The following is an 18648-nucleotide window of genomic DNA, read 5'->3' on the forward strand; positions in this document are numbered from 1 at the left end:
GACACTGAATGTTCAATTCTGAACTTCATATGGAAAAACAAAAAACCCAGAACAGCTAAAACAATCTTGTACAATAAAAGTTCCTCCAGAGGTATCTTTATAGGTGATCTCAAGCTGTACTATAAAGAAACAATAATTAAAACAGCATGGTACTGGCACAGCAATAGGCTGGTTGATCAGTGGAATCGATCAAAAACCCAGATATGAATCCACACACATGGGGTCACTTGATTTTTGAGAAAGAAGCCAAATCTATTCAATGGAAAAAGGATAGCATTTTCAACAAATGGGGCTGGTCTAACTGGATGTCTACATGTAGGAAAATGCAATTAGAGCCCTATTTTCACCATGCACATAACTCAAGTTCAAGTGGATTAAAGACATCAATATAAAACCAGAGGCATTATATCAGTGGGAAAAAGTGGGGAAGAGCCATGAACACATTGGCACAGGAGACAACTTCCTTAACAGAACACCAAAGGCCCAAGCCTTAACTGCAACAATCAATAAATGGGACCTCATGAGGCTGAGAAGCTTCTGTAAGGCAAGAGACACTGTCAAGAGAACAAAGCAACAGCCTACAGACTGGGAAAAGCTCTTCACCAACCCTACATTTGACAAAGGTCTAATATCCAAAATATATAAAGAACTCAAGAAATTAAACTCCACCAAACCAAATAATCCAATTTAGAAATGGCGTTCAGAACTAAACAGAGAATTCTCAACAGAGGAATAGTGAACGCCTGAGAAACACTTAAAGAAATGATTAACCTCCTTAGTCATCAGGGAAATGCAAATCAAAACAACTCTGAGTTTCCATCTTACACCCATCAGAATGGCTAAGATCAAAAAATCAAGTGACACCACATGCTGGCAAGGACATGGAGAAAGAGGAACACTCTTTCATTGCTGGTGGGAATGCAAAGTAGTACAGCCACTTTGGAAATCTATCTGGCACTATCTCAGAAAACTGGGAATAAGGCTTCCTCAAGACCAAGCTATTCCACTCCTTGGAATATACCCAGAAGATGCTCCCAAGAAAATTTGCTCAACCATGTTCATAGCAGCCTTATTCATAATAGCCAGAACATGGAAATAGCCTGAGTGTCCCTCAGTAGAAAAACGGATAAAGAAACTGTGATACATTTGCACTATGGAATATTACTCAGCTATTAAAAACAAGGAATTCTGGAAATTTGTGGACAAATGGATTGAATTAGAAATTATCTTAATGAGTGAGTTAACCCAGGAGCAGAAACAGTCAAACTGTATATACTCACTTATTTCCGGACACTAGCCCAAGGGGCATGTCTTATGAAAATCTTCACTTACCAGGAAAGTGGAACAGAGGGGAGGACATCCTATTGGGACTCTAGGTGAGAGAAGCATGGGAGAATGGGGAAATAGAAGGATCCAGCGGTTCCTAGGAACCTACAAGAAGAACATTATGATGGACAGATCTTGGCCCAGGAGCCCTGCTCAAACTATGGCACCAGCCAAGGACAATATGTGCAGTAAACTTCGAACCCCTACCCAGATCTACCCAATGGACAGGACATCCTTCCCACTTGAGAGTGGAGAGTGGGGTCTGACTTTCACATGAACTCTGATACCCCGTATTTGACCACATCCCCTGGTTGGAGAGGCCTGGTGGCCCTCAGAGGAAAGATAGCAGCCTACCAAGAAGAGACTTGATACCCTATGAGCATATAGAGGGGGAGGAATTCCACCTCAGTCACAGTCATAGGTGAGGGCAGTAAGCAGCAAATGGGAGGGAGGAATGGGAGGATACAAGGGATGGGATAACAATTGAAATGTAATATGAATAAATTAATAAAATGTATTTTTAAAATAAAAAAGTAAAACGCACACACACACACACACACACACACACACACACACACACACAAGATCTAGCCATTGGTGAGCAGAGCCAACTTGGGAAGTAATTCTTAAATAGTATTAACATAGTAGGTTACATGAGCTTTGGTAAGCAAAATAATAAGCTACTCCATGGTCTTTTTTTCAGTTTCAGCATTCAAGTTTCTGTCTTGAGGTTCTTCTCGAACTCCCTTCATGATAGATTTTAAACTTTATCTCCAAAGTTGCTCTTGGTCAAAGGTCTTTATAAAAGTAGTGAAAAGCTAATTAAAGTGTCACCTTTTGTGTAAGAATTAATGTAACATCAACTTTTGGAGAATAAAAACTACATTTGTATTGCAACTACATAAGACCTGTTAAGTCTATACCATTCTTGCTTCATTGTATAACATGTATTTATCCAAACTGCAAGCATTAGGATTTGCAAGCTATCAAAAAATACAAGTGATATAAACTATAATTTTCTTTGGAAGTTTGATCTTCCTACATGTAAGTTTTAATTTTCATCACAGAAAATGCTAATTTTTTAAAATTTTAGTTACATAGAAACTGTAGATAAAGCTTGGCCATCTTTTCTATTTTTTTCTTGGATCCAATTTTCACATTTGGCAACCTTTCTTTGGGTAGGGCTGAGTTCTCACGGTGAGTCTCCCATTCTCTTAAATATATTCGTGTTATCTCATTTTAGTTTACATTTGGGTGTCCATGATGGGTATAGCTTCTGATACTCTGGGAACTTCTATGTCACCGCATACTTTTTTGTCCTCTGGCACTAGAAATCTTTCTTCTTTCTCTTTCTCAGTGTTCCCTGAGCCTCAAGTTTTAGCATGTGTGTAGACATATCTACCATCGAGATTGGGTTCCACAACTGTGTGTTTTCATTGGTTGTGATTTTCTACAATGGAATCTATGTGTTGGCAAGTGCATTTTCCTTAATGAGGGGTGAAAATCCAGCTGTATGTGTGTATTGTACAAATGTTACAGGTTGTTTTTAGAAAACATATTGGTTTATTAAATTAGAGGTTGCAGATTCTTATCTAATAAATAAAGCTTTACTACTAGTGAGTAGTAAGTTATATTTCAGATACCAGGTATATGTATCTTGTAGAGCAGATATTCAGTTCAGATAGGAAGATGGTGATATCCACCAAGACATGTGTACTATTACTACACTCTTACGGTTATCATACCATGTTGGTAAATAATGGTTTTCATACATATCATTACTGGGTGGGGCTATTGATTGACTTATTCCAGTGGAAATTTCCATGATGCCTTCTGGTTCTATGAAATCTAGTCTTTTGTGACACAGCACTTAGGTCAGTTGCAGATCAGCTGTGCCTTGGAACTGTTTCTGAAGTACATGGTACTTTTGCCAATAGTGGCTTACCTTCCACCTTTTGGGGAAAACAAGGGACAACAATAAAAGCTGTATAGTTTGATTGTTCTTTGGGCAGCCCTGACAAACAAGTCAAAAGAAGGCTTCCCATGTCTAGTATTCGTGTTTTTATTAGGTGATCCTTGACTCTTGAATGGACCACTACCATACCATGTGAGAATATTTCATTAAACTATTTACGTAGTCCTCTCCAGGGAAGAGCACACCAATTAGTTGTCCGTTGACAAATTGTTAGCCCTGAAAACATACATACAATTAACCTTTTGTGGAATGAGCAAGGTAAAATCAGAAATTTGTTTGGATATACATATACATTTATGCAAGCAGTAAACAATTAGTGAAAAATGAGACCACGAACTAGAAGAAGAGTACTGAGGCATATATGATATGCTTAAAATGAGAAAATGGAAGTGAAATGTTGTAATTACATTTAAATCTGAAAATAATTTTTTAAAATTCCACTATATCTATCTTCATTTTAAATTTTGTTAATCATTGTCATATATGGTAGTATTTTGTCTGTATGTATGTCTGCGTGCCACATATAAGACCCATGACATTAGATTCCAAAGAGTATAATACATCACCTTGGGATGGTGTTACAGTCAGCTATGATCTCTATTGTAAATGAATAGTCAATACAATCAACCAAAAAAAATCTCCGTAGCCATCAGTTGAGAGACTTTCTGAATATATATAAAACCAGAAAATAAAGTACAAATATATACTATATGTAAATATATGTTACATATACTTCAACTTTTTCCTGCATAGTGTTTTAACTTTCCAAGTGATTTTGTGTAATTTTTGGCAAAACTATTTCAAAAATATTATTAAAATTATAGTTATCTCATAACCATATCCAAACTGTATATAGCTTATTTTTAAAATACAACATGACAAATATAAATGGAAATTTTGTTCATTATTTTTATAGTGAGACATAACTAATATTAATTACTAATAGAGTATTTATTTAGAATTTTCATTTATATCAATTAAAGAAACAATGTCATTTTATTTTAAATATTTGAAGAAATAGTTTATTTTGCTTATGAGTTATAATTCAACCTCTAAGGAATGTAAAGCAGCATTGAGGCATAGAATGTGAGGGAGGCTTCCTATTGGCTTCATTTCTCTGTCTTGTTCAGTTAACTTTCTTATGTAGCCTAGGACCACCTCTGACGACTGAGTTCCTATATAAATTGTCCAGCCATATGATCCTTCAGAAACAAATACTGGCCAGCTGATGGAGGCAATTTCTCAAATAGAGTGCCCTCTTACCAAATGTGTCCAGGTGATAAACTCCTTTAGCCATCATATTGACCAAGCATCAAAAGCCAAATTCACTGCCTAAGTTACACTAAGGCTTTAGGTGGTATAGCCAGCATTTGCAAGATAAAAAATTTGTTAGACATGTAATAAAGGATTGTGATTTTCAGGTTTTCTTCTATTCTAAAAAGTTTTGTTACATTTCGAGAATTTTATGTAATGTATTTTGATCACATCCACTCTCACTCCTCAAGTCCTCTTAGATTCCCCCTTATCTCTCTATCTAACCCACCCAATACTCCTGCTCTTCTTTCCTATGTCCCTCTCTTCCTCTCTCCCTCCCTTCCTCCTTCCATCCCTCCAAATATCTTTCCCCCTGTGGCTCTGTCCCTAACAATTTCATTTTGTGTCCACTACTCCTGGTTATGGAACATTCTGTAGAATTATGTGGATGCTCTTCAAATCACACAATTTAAAAAACTGATTCTGGTTTCACTAGTAGGTAGCAAATATCAGTTAACTTCTTGAATAAGGGTAGGGTGTGTATCTACTGCTCTTCTCATAGTCATGCTTTTATTTTGCCTGGCTTGAGTTTGTGTTCATATTTGTGCTGGTTCTATTGCTCCTAAAGAACATTGTTTCCTTGAAAATATCCATCTTTCAATCTTCCCACCCCCACTTCCATGAAGAACCCTGAAGCTTCAAGATAGAAGTGTGACATAGACATTCTATTTAGGGTGCAGCACCAGGCTAGGCTCTCACCTCCCTGAGCAATGGCCAGATATGGGTCTCATTTATGTATCTTAAACTGCAGGGAAAAGCTTACTTGATGAGGACTGAGAGATGTTTTTATTTATTTTAAAAAGTATATAATTTAGGAAGTTCTACTGGTTTCAATATATGTTTTTCAAAAGGCTTTATGTCTGTGTTGTCTTTCCTTTTATTTCTCCTCCCATTTCCCACCCACTTTGTTATAGCCTATTCAATTTCCCCTTCTCTATTTAAAGAGCTACATTCAATTTTCCATTACTTTGTAGATCCCGTCCTTAATATTTTCCCAGCCTCCGTGATTATTTCAAATGAAAAACACACCTAAAGCTTAAAAGCTACCACCCACATATAAGAAAGCATGTGTGGTGTCAATTTTATGGGTCTCTGAAACCTCACTTAGGATGACTTCTCCCAGTATCATCCACTCCTTTAAGCAACATAACTTCATTTTTCTTAAGAGGTGAATAACTTTTCATTATGTAAACGCATCCCATTTTCACTCTCCATTTACTAGTTGAAGTATATCTAAGCTATTCCTATTTTATTTTTATTAGATTATTTATTTAGTCACTTTGCACCCCGATTGGAGCCTGCTACCTCCTCTTCTCCCAGTTTCAGCCTCACGAAACCTCTGTCCATTCTCCCCTACCCTTCTATTAGACTAGGAGGCCTCCAGGGATATCAACTCACACTGGCACATCAGGTTGCAGCAGATCTAAAGGGCATCCTTTATCATTGAGGCCAGACATAGAAGCATAGGTAGGTGAAAGGGAACCAATGGCAGGTATCAGAGTTAGTCCATACTCCAATTTTTTGTGGAACCACATAATGAACAAGCCACACATCTTCTATGTGTATGTAGGACGCCTAGGTCCAGCCCATGCATGCTCTTTGATTTGTAGTTCAGTCTCTGAGTGTCCCCCCCATGGTTCCAGGTTAATTTACTCTGAAAATCTTTTTCTGGTGTCCTTGACCCCCTTCAGCTCCCTCAATCCTTACTTCCATTCTTCCACAAGACTCCCAGAGCTCCAGTTATTGATTGGCTGTGTTACTCTGCATCTGTTTCCATTAGCTACTTAAATACCAGAATGGTAAATAAAATAGACAACAGAAGTAGATGGATAGAGTGACCTGAAAAAGGAGTGGACAGGAGAATTGGGGTGTGTCTCTGTTGCAAGTGGAAGGGGAAAGACTGGAAGAGTGAACAGCAATCAATGCTGAGGGCACCTTGTGTGTCAACAGTTATGACCCTAGCGGAGTTTCCTAGCAGCTGGAGATATAATGCTTGAAGTCTCAACTTTCTGTAGCTAAATGGCACTGTCACTGGAAGAAGAGTGACACCAAACCACAAATAAAACCATAAACCCAATATTTCTCCTGCCTACCAGAAGTGTAGAGATAAAATGGAGTAGAGACTGAGAAAAAGGATAATCAATGCCTGGCCCATCTAACCCCCAACTCCAAACCCGAATGAGAGAGCACTAACCTCTGACATTATTATTGCTACTCTGTTATGATGGCAGACAAGAACCTAGAAAAGTCATTCCTATTTTCTATCTATTGTGAATATAACAACAATAAAGTTGAATGAGCAAGTATTTCTCTAGTAAGATATCATGTCCTTTGGGTATATACTGCAAAGAGGTTCTTACTGGTGTGCTTAATAGTTGCACCAGTATTAATTCCCATCTATGGTAAATAAATTTTCTTCCTTTCCTATATGAGAGGAATTCCATGTCATTTATACTTGCAGTTGTTTTATCTTGGTCATTATGCCTTGGTGAGATGACTTCTTAAAGTAGTTTTACTTTGTATTTCTGTGATGCCCAAAGTAATTTGTATCATCTTTTCAGAAACTTCGTGGTTTGCAACTTGCTGCAATGCTTAATTGGTTTACTTTTTTCAGTTATTCATATATTCTAGATATTAACCCATTATCAGAGTGGAGAGTGTGATATGACTTTCTCACGTACTCTGGTGCCTCACATTTGACCATGTCCCCTGGAGGGGGAGACCTGGTGGCACTCAGAGGAAGGACAGCAAGTAGCCAAGAAGAGACTTGATATCCTATGAGAATATACAGGGGGACGTAATCCCCCTCAGGAACAGTCATAGGGGAGGGGAATAATGGGAAAATGGGGGGGGGGAGGAATGGGAGGATACAAGGGATGGGATAAACATTGAGATGTAACAAGAATAAATTAATTTAAAAAAAGTGAAAAAAAAATACATTTTTACTACGTCAACAAACCAGAAAAATAAAGATAAAGAATAGAAAAAAAAAAAGATTAGAAAAAGAGTATTTTTGGCCAATATTCTAGGCAATAGAAAATCAAATAATCATGCATAGACATTTCAAACCAGGCCTATAACTACTCAGGAAGTAATGCCAATGGCTAACAAGCAGAACTTCATAAAAGTATAAAGATTGTGTACAGGAAAGACAAAAGTGTGTTTAGTGAAGAGATATTCTATAGAATGTAAGATATACATTTTATTTTGTGTCTTATATAATTTCATACTTACAATATACAAAGTACTCAGTAAAATAAATCAGAAACATAATAATTCAATCCAATTAAATAAAAATATGTGTTTGTATATTAGTTTGTGTTTGTTCCTTGTTTGTGAGGATGTAGATATGTCTTTCAATATTTTTGTTAAATAATTATCCAGTAATTCCTGGCTTTTAATGTGGATTATGGGAAACACATCTGGGCTGCAAACTTGAATGGTATAAAGTGTTCCCCCAATGGAGATATCTCCCCATGCACAATATGATGTACTTTTAATATTTTATTTTCATTGGTGAATTTCATAAACACATGTATGTGTTTGATCAACCCTACTACCTATTTTCTCTCATCAAATTCTTTCCCTATCTTCCCCAAAAACTTGGCTTCCCAACTTAATGTGCTGTTTTATAAAATCCACTGAGTCTACCCACTTAAGGCTCCCTGAATGTACCTGTATGGAGCATCATCTTCTGTAGCATTTTTAGTGCCTCACAACCCATATTTCCAAAGAAAACTGACTCCCCCTTCACCATCAATTAATAGTCATGTAGGACTGTGGCTTCATGATCCAATACTCATTTCTCCAGAGTGTTTGCTTGGCCTGCTTTTGTATAGGCCTTGTGTTTGGAGTCACCTTTGCTTTGAGACTATGTGTACAGTAGCAGTGTCACATCTGTTTTTGTGCAAATAGTTTTTCCTGAAGCTTTCTCTTATCTCTTGCTCCTACAACATAGTTGCTTACTCCTCAAAATGATCTCTGAGATACGGGGTTACAGGTTGTGCTACTGGTTATTATTTTTGGTTTGATGACTTGTTATAAGCCTCATATTAACTACACTAACTATGATTAGAAAGATAAAATCAGGAAGAAATATATCACTATGATCATTTAGCAAAATGATATTACTACATATCTTTTTTTGGAGGTTATAATTCATTATGCACTGGATATTACATGATGTTTTAATTTCCCATATTCAGCTACATCTAAGTGTCCTAAAAACTATTTTTCCTGTCTTTTTGTCATCTCATGTTGTAGTACAACCCTATTTAAACATCCATAGTTTACTCTCAAGATGTATGTGGCATTACTTAAGTCACGCCGCAGCACTTTTTGCATGCAATTCTTCAGATTATGGCATAAACTTAAATGCAAATCCCCACAGATTTTCTTCCCCTTTCATCAGTGAACTATAAAAAGCAGCAAGAACAATTTCCATATTGAAAAAAATCTATATTTTAGATATGAGACATGGATTATTTATCCTTTCTGTGTTTGCTTTGAGAATACTCCCTTCCTGTGAGTGTGTGCAGCACATGTGTGTACTGTTCACGTGGCCAGAATATGGTGTCAGAATGCCAGCAACTGGAGTTCCAAGTACAAGCAATCATATACATGTTGTGAGCCAAACCCACATCTTTTAAAAGGGTAGCAGTGCTCTTAACTACAAAGCCATTTCTGTAGCTACTACATTTCTTAAGAAAAATATACTGTCTGTTAATATTTTTATCTATTTCAGGAATGATTCTGGGGTCTGAGGAGATGACACTGTAACAGAGGGTTTAAATGTGATATTAATACAGCTTCCAGAAGATTTGACACACACACACACACACACACACACACACACACACACACACACACACACGGAGGTTACATGGAAAAGTTTTTGGAAGAAGTGAATCTTAGAGTTTTTTATGTTATCAAAAAGTATTACCTTGAAAAGGACAGCTTAGAATCACATAAAGGCAACAAATGTCATGTACCTCAAGGAGTTATACTGTTGATTATAGCTGTTAATTATGCCCACAAAAATCTCAAGAATATAGACTATTCAATTATCTTACTCATGATTTCTGCTTCAGGACATAGATTAAAAACAGAGGTGGTATCCTTTTTTTTTTTTTTTTTTTTTTTTGTCCAGACACTTGCCTGTGCTGTTGGAAATTTCATTTTCTGGGCAGAAGCTGCAAATAAAACAGCAGGAAGGTTTGCCTTCCTGTAGAGATTTTCTGAATCCAGGACCACAACTTTTACTGCATACAGAGATGGGGGTCTGAAAAAGTCAGAGAGACAAAGATAAATAAAATTAATCTGATAACTAAATTTTATGAGTAAAATGTTATGAATTGTGATTGATGAATTTAGTTGTATAAATGTGCAATAAGTTAATAGATATACACTATAATAGCATAAATATATACATATATATGTGTGTATATACATACATATATAAAAGTATATATATAATGATGGAATGGTTAGAATTATGTGCATACATTGGTGAGGAGTATGTTACTTCTTCTCAATAACAAACTTATTAGGAGGGATTCCAAGGGGGTAGTGCCCAGTGTAAACCATGTTTATCGAGGCTGCAAAACTGACTGAAGGGAAGAAATTGGGGCAGATCAGTACCAGCCCCCATCCGTTGCTGTCAGACATCTTCCAGTTCAGGAGTTACAAACTTCCAGCACCCTGTGCTCCTCCAAATAGTTGAGGCAGAGAGCAAGTCCCCTGAGGAACAGAGGATCAGTGCAGTGAAACTGAGTTTGGAAAGCTATATAGGACATGGACCACAACCTACATTAGATGCTATCCTGAAGAGTTCTGTGGGACACCTGAGCACCTTTAGTCTTGAAACTCTCTCTCTGCCTACCCACTGCTTATTGGTTTGGCCCATCTGGGAAATGGGGATCTAACAGGTAAAGGTATGTCAGGCATGGACCACAACTCACATTAGCTGATATCATTAAAAGGCCTATGGGACACTCAAGCAAGCAGGGCTGAATCTCTCTCTACACACTGCTTGCCATCCTGGCCCATCTTGGTCACAGAATGCAAAAAAGCAGATTAAGTGGGGATCTGGTCAAAATATACATTATCAAATATATAAAGCAGGCCTAAGTGGCATCCAAGCAGCTTTAAGCTTGAATCTCCCTCATCTTTCTCCTCTCCTGCATGACACTACTGGAACACAGACAGGGAACCCACTAGAGCTGAGCTGAGTACAGGCTACAAAACCCATTGTCCATCATCCTGAGGAAGCCTCTAGGGAACTCTAGCAAACAGGCTTCAACTTAGAGGTCTTGCTGCTGGCTCTTGACCTACCTAGCTCATGTGGGACACACACAGACAGCAACCCCATTGAAGAAATCTCCAGGCCTGCTAACACCAGAGACAAACAAAAGGAGAGAGGCCAGGTCAGGAAGCAAGCAACAAACCTCAGAGCTATATGACACCATCATTAACAAGTGACTATAGCACAGCAAGCCCTGGAGATATGAATATCCATGTAGTGTAAGAGGAAGATTTTACATTTGAGATGATGAAAATGGTGAAAGCCTTGAAGGAAAAGTAAATTTTTACAAGAAATACAGGAAAATACCTTCAAATAGATGAAGGAATTGAATAAATCCTATAAAGAATTACAGGAAAATTCAATTAAACAGGAGAAAGACATGAATAAAAGTATTCAAGATATAAAAAGGAAATTGGAAACAACAATGAAAACACAATCTGAGGAAAACTTGGAGTTGGAAAATCAAAGGATGAGAACAGAAACTTCAGACACAAGCAACAGCAACAGAATACAAAAGATGGAAGACAGAATCTTGGGTGTAGAAGACACAGTTGAAGTTAACAATATATCAGTAAAAGAAAATGTGAATACTAAAAATTTCTTGACAAAAAAAAAAAAACAAACAAGAAGTCAGTGACACTATGATAAGACCAAACCTAAAAATAATAAGAATAGAAGAATGAGAAGACTTCAAGCTCCATGGGCCAGAAAACATTTTCAATAGAATCATAGATTAGAACTTCCACAATCTAAAGATGGAAATGCCCATAAACATACAGGAAGCCTACAAAACCTCAAATAGATAAGACAAGAAAAGAAAATCTTCCTGACACATAATAATAAAAACATTAAATGTACAGAACAAAGAAAGATTATTAAAAGCTGCAAGAGATAAAGGCCCAGTCACATATAAAGACAAACTTATGAGAATTACACATGACTTCTGAACAGAGACTATGAAAGCCAGAAAGGCCTGTATGGATGTCATGCAGACACTAAGAGACCACAGATGCCAACCCAGACTAATATACCCAACAAAACTTTCATCACCACAGATGGAGAAAACAAGATAATCTACAAACAAAACAAAACAAAACAAAACAAAACAATTTTAATCAGTATCTAGCCCCAAATCCAACACTACAGAAGACATAAGATGGAAAATTCCATTGCAAGGGTGCTAGCTATACCCAGGAAATCACAAGAAGTAAATAATGCCACATATGCAAAACAAAAAGAATGAAAATGCAAAAACTCACTCCTCCACCCCCACCATGAAAAACACAGGAACTAACAACCACTGATCATTAATATGCCTCAAGATAAATGGTCACAACTCCCCCAATAAAAAGACAAAGGCCAATAGAGTGGATACACAAACAGGACCCGCCACTCTGCTGTATACAAAAACAAAACAAGAAAAAAAAAAAAAAAAAAAACACAAAGAGGTAGACAGTATCTCAGAGTAAAGGGTTGGAAAATATATTCCAATCAAACAAATTCTAGAAGTAAGCTAGAGTAACCATTGTTGTATCGAATAAAATAGACTTTTGACCAAAACTAATCAAAAAAGGTAGAGGACACACATTTCATATTTACAAAAAGAAAAATACACCAAAAGGATGTCTCAATCCTCAATCCTCATCTATTCCTGAAATTCAGGAGCACCCACATTCATAAGAGAAATATTACTAATGCTTAAATCATACATCAAACCCCACACATTACTAGAGGGAGACTTGAACACCCCACCCTCTCCAAAATATAGATCACTGAGACAGAAATTACGTGGAGAAATAATGAAACTAATAGATGTCATGAATCAAATGAATTTAACACATGTCTACAGAACATTCCACTCAAACATACAAGAATATATCTTCTTGTCAGCAACTCAAAGAATCTTCTCTAAAATCAACCATATACTTGGTCATAAAGCAAACCTTAACAGATACAAGAAGATTGAAATAACCCTTTGTGTCTTATCAAACCACCATGGATTAAAATTGGAACTAACAAAAACAGAAACAACAGAAATTCTATTAACTTATGGAAATTAAACAGCTCCCTACTCAAAGGCTTCTGGGTCATATATGAAACTCACAGAGCCAGAGCTTGCTCCAAAACTGACCATATACTTGTTCATAAAGCAAACCTCAACAGATACAAGAAGATGAAATGAACCCCTTGCCTCTTATCACACCACATGGATTAAAACTGGAACATAGCAACAAAAGAAACAACAAAAACCCTACACAGTCATGGAAAGTGAACAGCTTTCTACTCAATGACCTCTGAGTCAGGAATGAAATAAGAAAAGGAAATTAAAAACTTCATAGAATTCCATGAAAACGAAGGCACAACTCATAAAAACTTATCAGATATAATGAAAAAAATGCTGAAAACAGTGCATAGAACTAAGAATATTTATGAAAAAAATTGGAGAGATACCATATTAGCAATTTAATAGCACATCTGAAAGCTCTAGAACAAAAAGAATCAGACATACCTAAGAGGAGTAGATGGCTTAAAAAGATCAAACTAGGAGCTAAAATTATTAAATTTGAACCAAAGAGAACAATTTAAGGACTCAATGGAAACAAGAGCTTTTTTTTTTTTTTTTTAAGAAAATCAACAAGATAGACAAACCCTTAGTCAAACTAACAGAAAAGGAGGAGAGCACGCAAATCAACAAAATCAGAAATGAAAGAGGAGACGTAATGACTGACACAGAGAAAAATCCAAAAAATCATTAGGTATTACTTCAAAAGACTATATGTCAAAAAAATTGAAAATCTAAATGTAAATGAACAATTTTTGATAGCTACCAATTACCAAAATAGAATCAAAATCATGTAAATGAATTAAAGAGATCTATGTCTTGTAAGGAAATAGAATCAGTCATCAAAAGCCTGCCAAGCCAAAAAAACAAACAAACAAAAAAACAAAAAAACAAAATCAAAACCAAACCAAAACAAAAAACACTAACCAATGTCATGAATCAAATGGATCACACAGTTATCTACAGAAAATTTCACCCAAAGACAACAGATTGTACCTTCTCCTCAGCACCTGACAGAACCTTCTCTAAAATTGACCATATAGTAGGTCACCAATCATTCCTCAACAGATACAACAAGATTAAAATAATACCTGGTATCCTATCAGACCAACATGAACTAAAGCTGGAGTTTAACAACAGAAATAACAAAAAGCCTACACACACATGGAAACTGAACAACTCTCTACTCAATGACAACTGAGTCATGGAAGAAATAAAGAAATTAAAGACATCTTAAAATTCAATGAAATTGAAGGTACAACATATCTCAATTCATGGGACACATTGTAAGCAGTGCTAAGTTCACAGCACTAAGTGCCTTCATAAAGGTCTTGGACTCGTCTCATACAGGCAACTTAATGAAACATCTAAAAGCTCAAGAAAAAAGGAAAGCAGAAACACCCAAGAAAAGTAGATGGGTGGAAATAATCAAACTCAGTGCTGAGATCAATACAATAAAAACAAAGAGAACAATTCAAAGAATCAACAAAACTGGTTCTATGAGAAAATAAACAAGATAGACAAAACATTAGCCAATCTAACTAAAAGGCAGAGAGACAGTATCCAAATCAACAAAATCAGAAATGAAAAGGGAGACATAACAACAGACACTGAAGAAATTAAAAAAAAAATCATTAGGTTGTACTTCAAAAGCCTATACATGCCAACATTTGAAAATCTAAAGGAAATGGAGTAGTCTACTCATTGATTCCACTTGCCAAAATTGAATCAAGATCAGATAAACTAAATAGTAGTGTTTCCTACAGAAATAGAAACAGTCATCAAAATTCTCCCAACCAAGAAAAAAGAAATCAAAAAACAAAACAAAACCAAACAAACAAAAAAATCAGGGCCAGATGGTTTTAGCGCAGAATTCTACCAGACTTTCAAAGTAGAGCTAAGACTGAGTTGGGGAATAGAGTGACCTGGAAGGGTCAGGATCTTTACAAGGAGATCAATGGGGGCAACAAATCTGCCTGGAGGAGGGAGGTACTTCAGAGACTGGAGCACCAATGAAGGTTTATGCATGGTGTGGACCTAGTCCCTTTTCTCAAATGTAGTAGATAGGCAGCACAGTCTCCTTGTGGGTCCCATAATGTGGGAGTAAGGACAACTTCTTAGATTGACTCTTGTCCCACACATTGATCACTTCCACTTGGTGGAATGGCCTTGCCAGGCCACAGAGGAAGAGGATACAGGTAACGAGGATGAGACTTGATACACTGAGGTCAGATGTTAGGGGAGGAGGGGCACTCCTTTCTCATGCTGAGTGGAGGGAGGGAGAGTTTGGGGGGAAGGGCGGGTTTGGGAGTCTATGAGGAAGGGGGCTACAGTCAGAATGAAAGTGAACAAATTAAAAAATAAAAAATAAACTCATGAAGAAAATATTAGAATGTGGGAAGTGAGTTTGTAAGTACAGTAAGGCTTTTATCTTCTTAAATTATGATGCGGCAGGAGGCACAGTAAAACTGAAATCCCACTCACTTGTCTAATGCCTGTGCTCCATTCTATCCTGTCCTCTGACAGTGACAATTGTTGCCCAGGTGGCAAATATGAGGAAAATGTTCCTACTTTTACTTTATATCCAAGACCTTGTGGAAAATTCCAGAAGTTCAGAATGTCATAATCTGTATGCATTTTTTCTGAAGATTTCAAAGTTACTGAGTCTCCACCAGCATTCGTGAATTGAATGTTCTTCAGGATGTGGTTTAGCTAAGAGAAATGCATGATTTGTGGCATGCTCAGTGTGAAAACAAAAACTTAATTATGCACGTTCACATTTTCATTAATTACAGTTATAAAAGAACAATATGGTGTTTCTAGTGAACCTCAAGTTTTTATGCAGTCTAATGGTTTTTCAACATTGATACAAATAGTTTGTGATGATTAGTGTTAATTATGAACCAAACACAATCTTGAATTACCAGGGCATGAGGTCTCAGTGAAGAACTGCATATATTAATTTGGACTCTAGTCAGGTACATGAAATATTTTCTAAATTGGTTTAACAGAGACCTGAAGAATCACTCTGAATTTTAGGCTCATTTTGTGAGCTGATCCTGGACTGAAAAATGGAGTGAGATTCTAGAACAATAGCATACTCATTGCTCTTTGTTCTTGATGGTGGATGGTGATATGGCAAACTTCTTCCAATTCCTGACACTTTGAGTTCCTCCTAGTGAGGGACTGTAAACTGGTATTGTGAGTAAAATAATGCCTTTCTCACTTCACTGGTTTTTGTCCACATATTTCATCACAGCAAAAGGAATCAAACCTACATATATACACCCATAGTAGACACACAGTTACCTTAGATGCTTTAGGATTACTTTATTTGGTGATACTCTATACTAGTTAGGAATGTGAAATATCAATTCATTCCTGGTTCATATTTAAGAACTTTCTGCAAAGAGATTAGGGTTTTTAAGATGAGAATCTTAGTGGAGTAGGATCATGATAGGTCTTTAATATAATCCTTTGCCCTAGGTTTTTAATATTAGCTCCTACAATATTGGCATCTTGAATATAAGTTCCACCAATGTCTAAGTTTTTATTTTAAGCACTAAAAGCAGTCTGGAAACTTTTGTTTGAAAAGAGAATCCTATGGTACTTGTTTAGTGCACCTGTGGGTCAATTTTAAAAAGTTACCCTCATGTAGAGTGATTTTATTTTCAGAAATTGGTTGCTCTGGCTGGAGATCACATCAAAAGACCTTCTAGGTCTGTGTGATCTTACTGGAATGAAAACACACCTTTAATCCTGGAGACAGAGGCAATCAGATCTGAGTTCACAGACAGGCTGATATAAAGCAAGTTTCATGTTTTAAAAAAGCCTATTCCCAAACAGTGCAGGTAAAGTTAGTTTGTAGAAGAAAGCACTATGTTTGAAATTGCTGTCTAACTGAGTGGCAGAAAAAGTGACAAATAAGGTATGCCCAAGTCTCCTGAGAATAAAGGGGATAGAGAATCTACTTGTGGGTGCCACACAGAGAAAGAGAGTGAGGAGGCAGTTTTACTGTGAGAGTTTTACAGAGAGAGGTTGAATAAGAGAACAAGCTAGACATGGGTAAAGACAGAACAAGCCAGAGAATGAGAAGGAGCTAGAATATTAGAAAAGATTGTCGGAGTTAGTTTGAGGCTAAGCAAAGTAATTCAAAGGCTGAGAGAGAAAAAATCCAGAATGAGTAATTTATCTGCGAGAGGATTTTGTGCCGGAATGCCTGAATTGAACCAACCAGCTATGAGCTCAGAAAGAAGAAGAACGCATGAGCTGATGAAGCAGTAACTCACAGAGTCTGAAAATATTCTAGGACTAGGTTTTATTGTAAGGAGCTTAGAAGCTTCTAGGAGTAGGCTTAGGCTAACAGACAGAGGCAGTAAGTCTCTGAGACAATAATTGAAATAGGTGAACAAAAGTTCCTTTTACACCTTGGTGACACCTTGCAGGTTCCAAAGGAAAGACTATTACCTGCCATGGGGGAAATTTCATTCTTCCTCCATTTTTAACTCTTTGCTTGTCTACTTTGTGCATAACCATCTTGTGAAGGGTATGAGCCACAGCATACACAGCATTGTATATATGGTAACTCCCTTGACTCATTGTCATGTCAAATTGGTACCAAGGTAACCATTCCAAGAAACCTCTAGATGAACAATTTTTTAATGATTTACAGGAAACCTTAGATATTGAGCAATTAGAATAATTCTCCCACAGTCTTGCCAGGAAAATGTCTTCTGGGTATTTGGAAGGGGTTACTGTCTTTACAAATTCTTTAAAAGGAGAAATCTCACCATGATGTTGTGAAAAGATGAGAGTTCCATGAAATGAGTCAAGAATGAAATGTCGCATGGAAGTAATGACTTCCCATTCTGATGTGGTAACCCAGATTTTCCATGGAAGTATATGCTCCCATCTTCTAAAGAGCACACCTAAAGTAGAGTCAGTGGTACCATAAATGATAATAACTTTTACTGAGTTGCTCACAATTGGGCTATTGTAGACATCATCATTTTGCATTTGGAACATCTGATTTGCTGGGATCATTTGCATGAAGGCTAAACAGACTCTCTTTTTTTCCATCTCTGGTATCAAGTCTGAGACAAAGTGAACACTTTTCTCATCATCTGAAATGACCAGCCCCACCCAATTCCATCTGAAATGGACAATCAATGTGACCATGCCTAAGGCCAGAGAAGACTCCTTGGAGGCCATCTGATACAGAGAGGAAAACTTCTCAGAGTCATTCATATTTATTTCAAAAGGTCCAATGGTCAGCTAAGAAAAGAGAATAGGGAGTGACATGAAGATGGAGGTTCCAGAAATCATAGGTTCAATGAGGCTGAAACAAGAACTTCAAATTTCAGAAAAGCAAATTTATATTTAAAGTTAGTTCCAAAATTGGGACCCTATTTCAGAAAATGATTTGAAATATTCCCTTCTATTATTAACAGTGTATATCTCATGCCTTTCAAACAACAGAAATGCAGATATACTGACATTTTCAGAGTATATAGCCTTAACAACTATATATTTAAAAAGATTGGGTAGTTTGTTTGGGTGGTTGTGTGTCCATACAAGTCTGTGTACCGATGTTTCTACAGGTACACAGACATGTGCACATGAAGGCTAAAAGAGAGCTTTGGGTGTCCTCTACTGTAGGCATGATGT

General features: G+C 36.8%; 1 protein-coding gene across 1 annotated transcript in view; it reads right to left on the reverse strand.

Moving 5' to 3' along the window:
* LOC127183542 (vomeronasal type-2 receptor 116-like) overlaps window positions 1-18648 on the reverse strand; it is a 36718-nt gene that overhangs the window by 6301 nt on the left and 11769 nt on the right. The window contains exons 3-5 of the mRNA XM_051139627.1: window positions 17449-18255; window positions 15466-15693; window positions 9767-9896 (exon numbers count right to left, since the gene is read on the reverse strand). Of these exons, the coding sequence (XP_050995584.1) occupies window positions 9767-9896; window positions 15466-15693; window positions 17449-18255 (1165 nt within the window). The remainder of the gene's footprint in view (window positions 1-9766; window positions 9897-15465; window positions 15694-17448; window positions 18256-18648) is intronic.

Source organism: Acomys russatus, chromosome 31 (assembly GCF_903995435.1).
Source record: "Acomys russatus chromosome 31, mAcoRus1.1, whole genome shotgun sequence".
Classification (NCBI taxonomy): domain Eukaryota; kingdom Metazoa; phylum Chordata; class Mammalia; order Rodentia; family Muridae; genus Acomys; species Acomys russatus.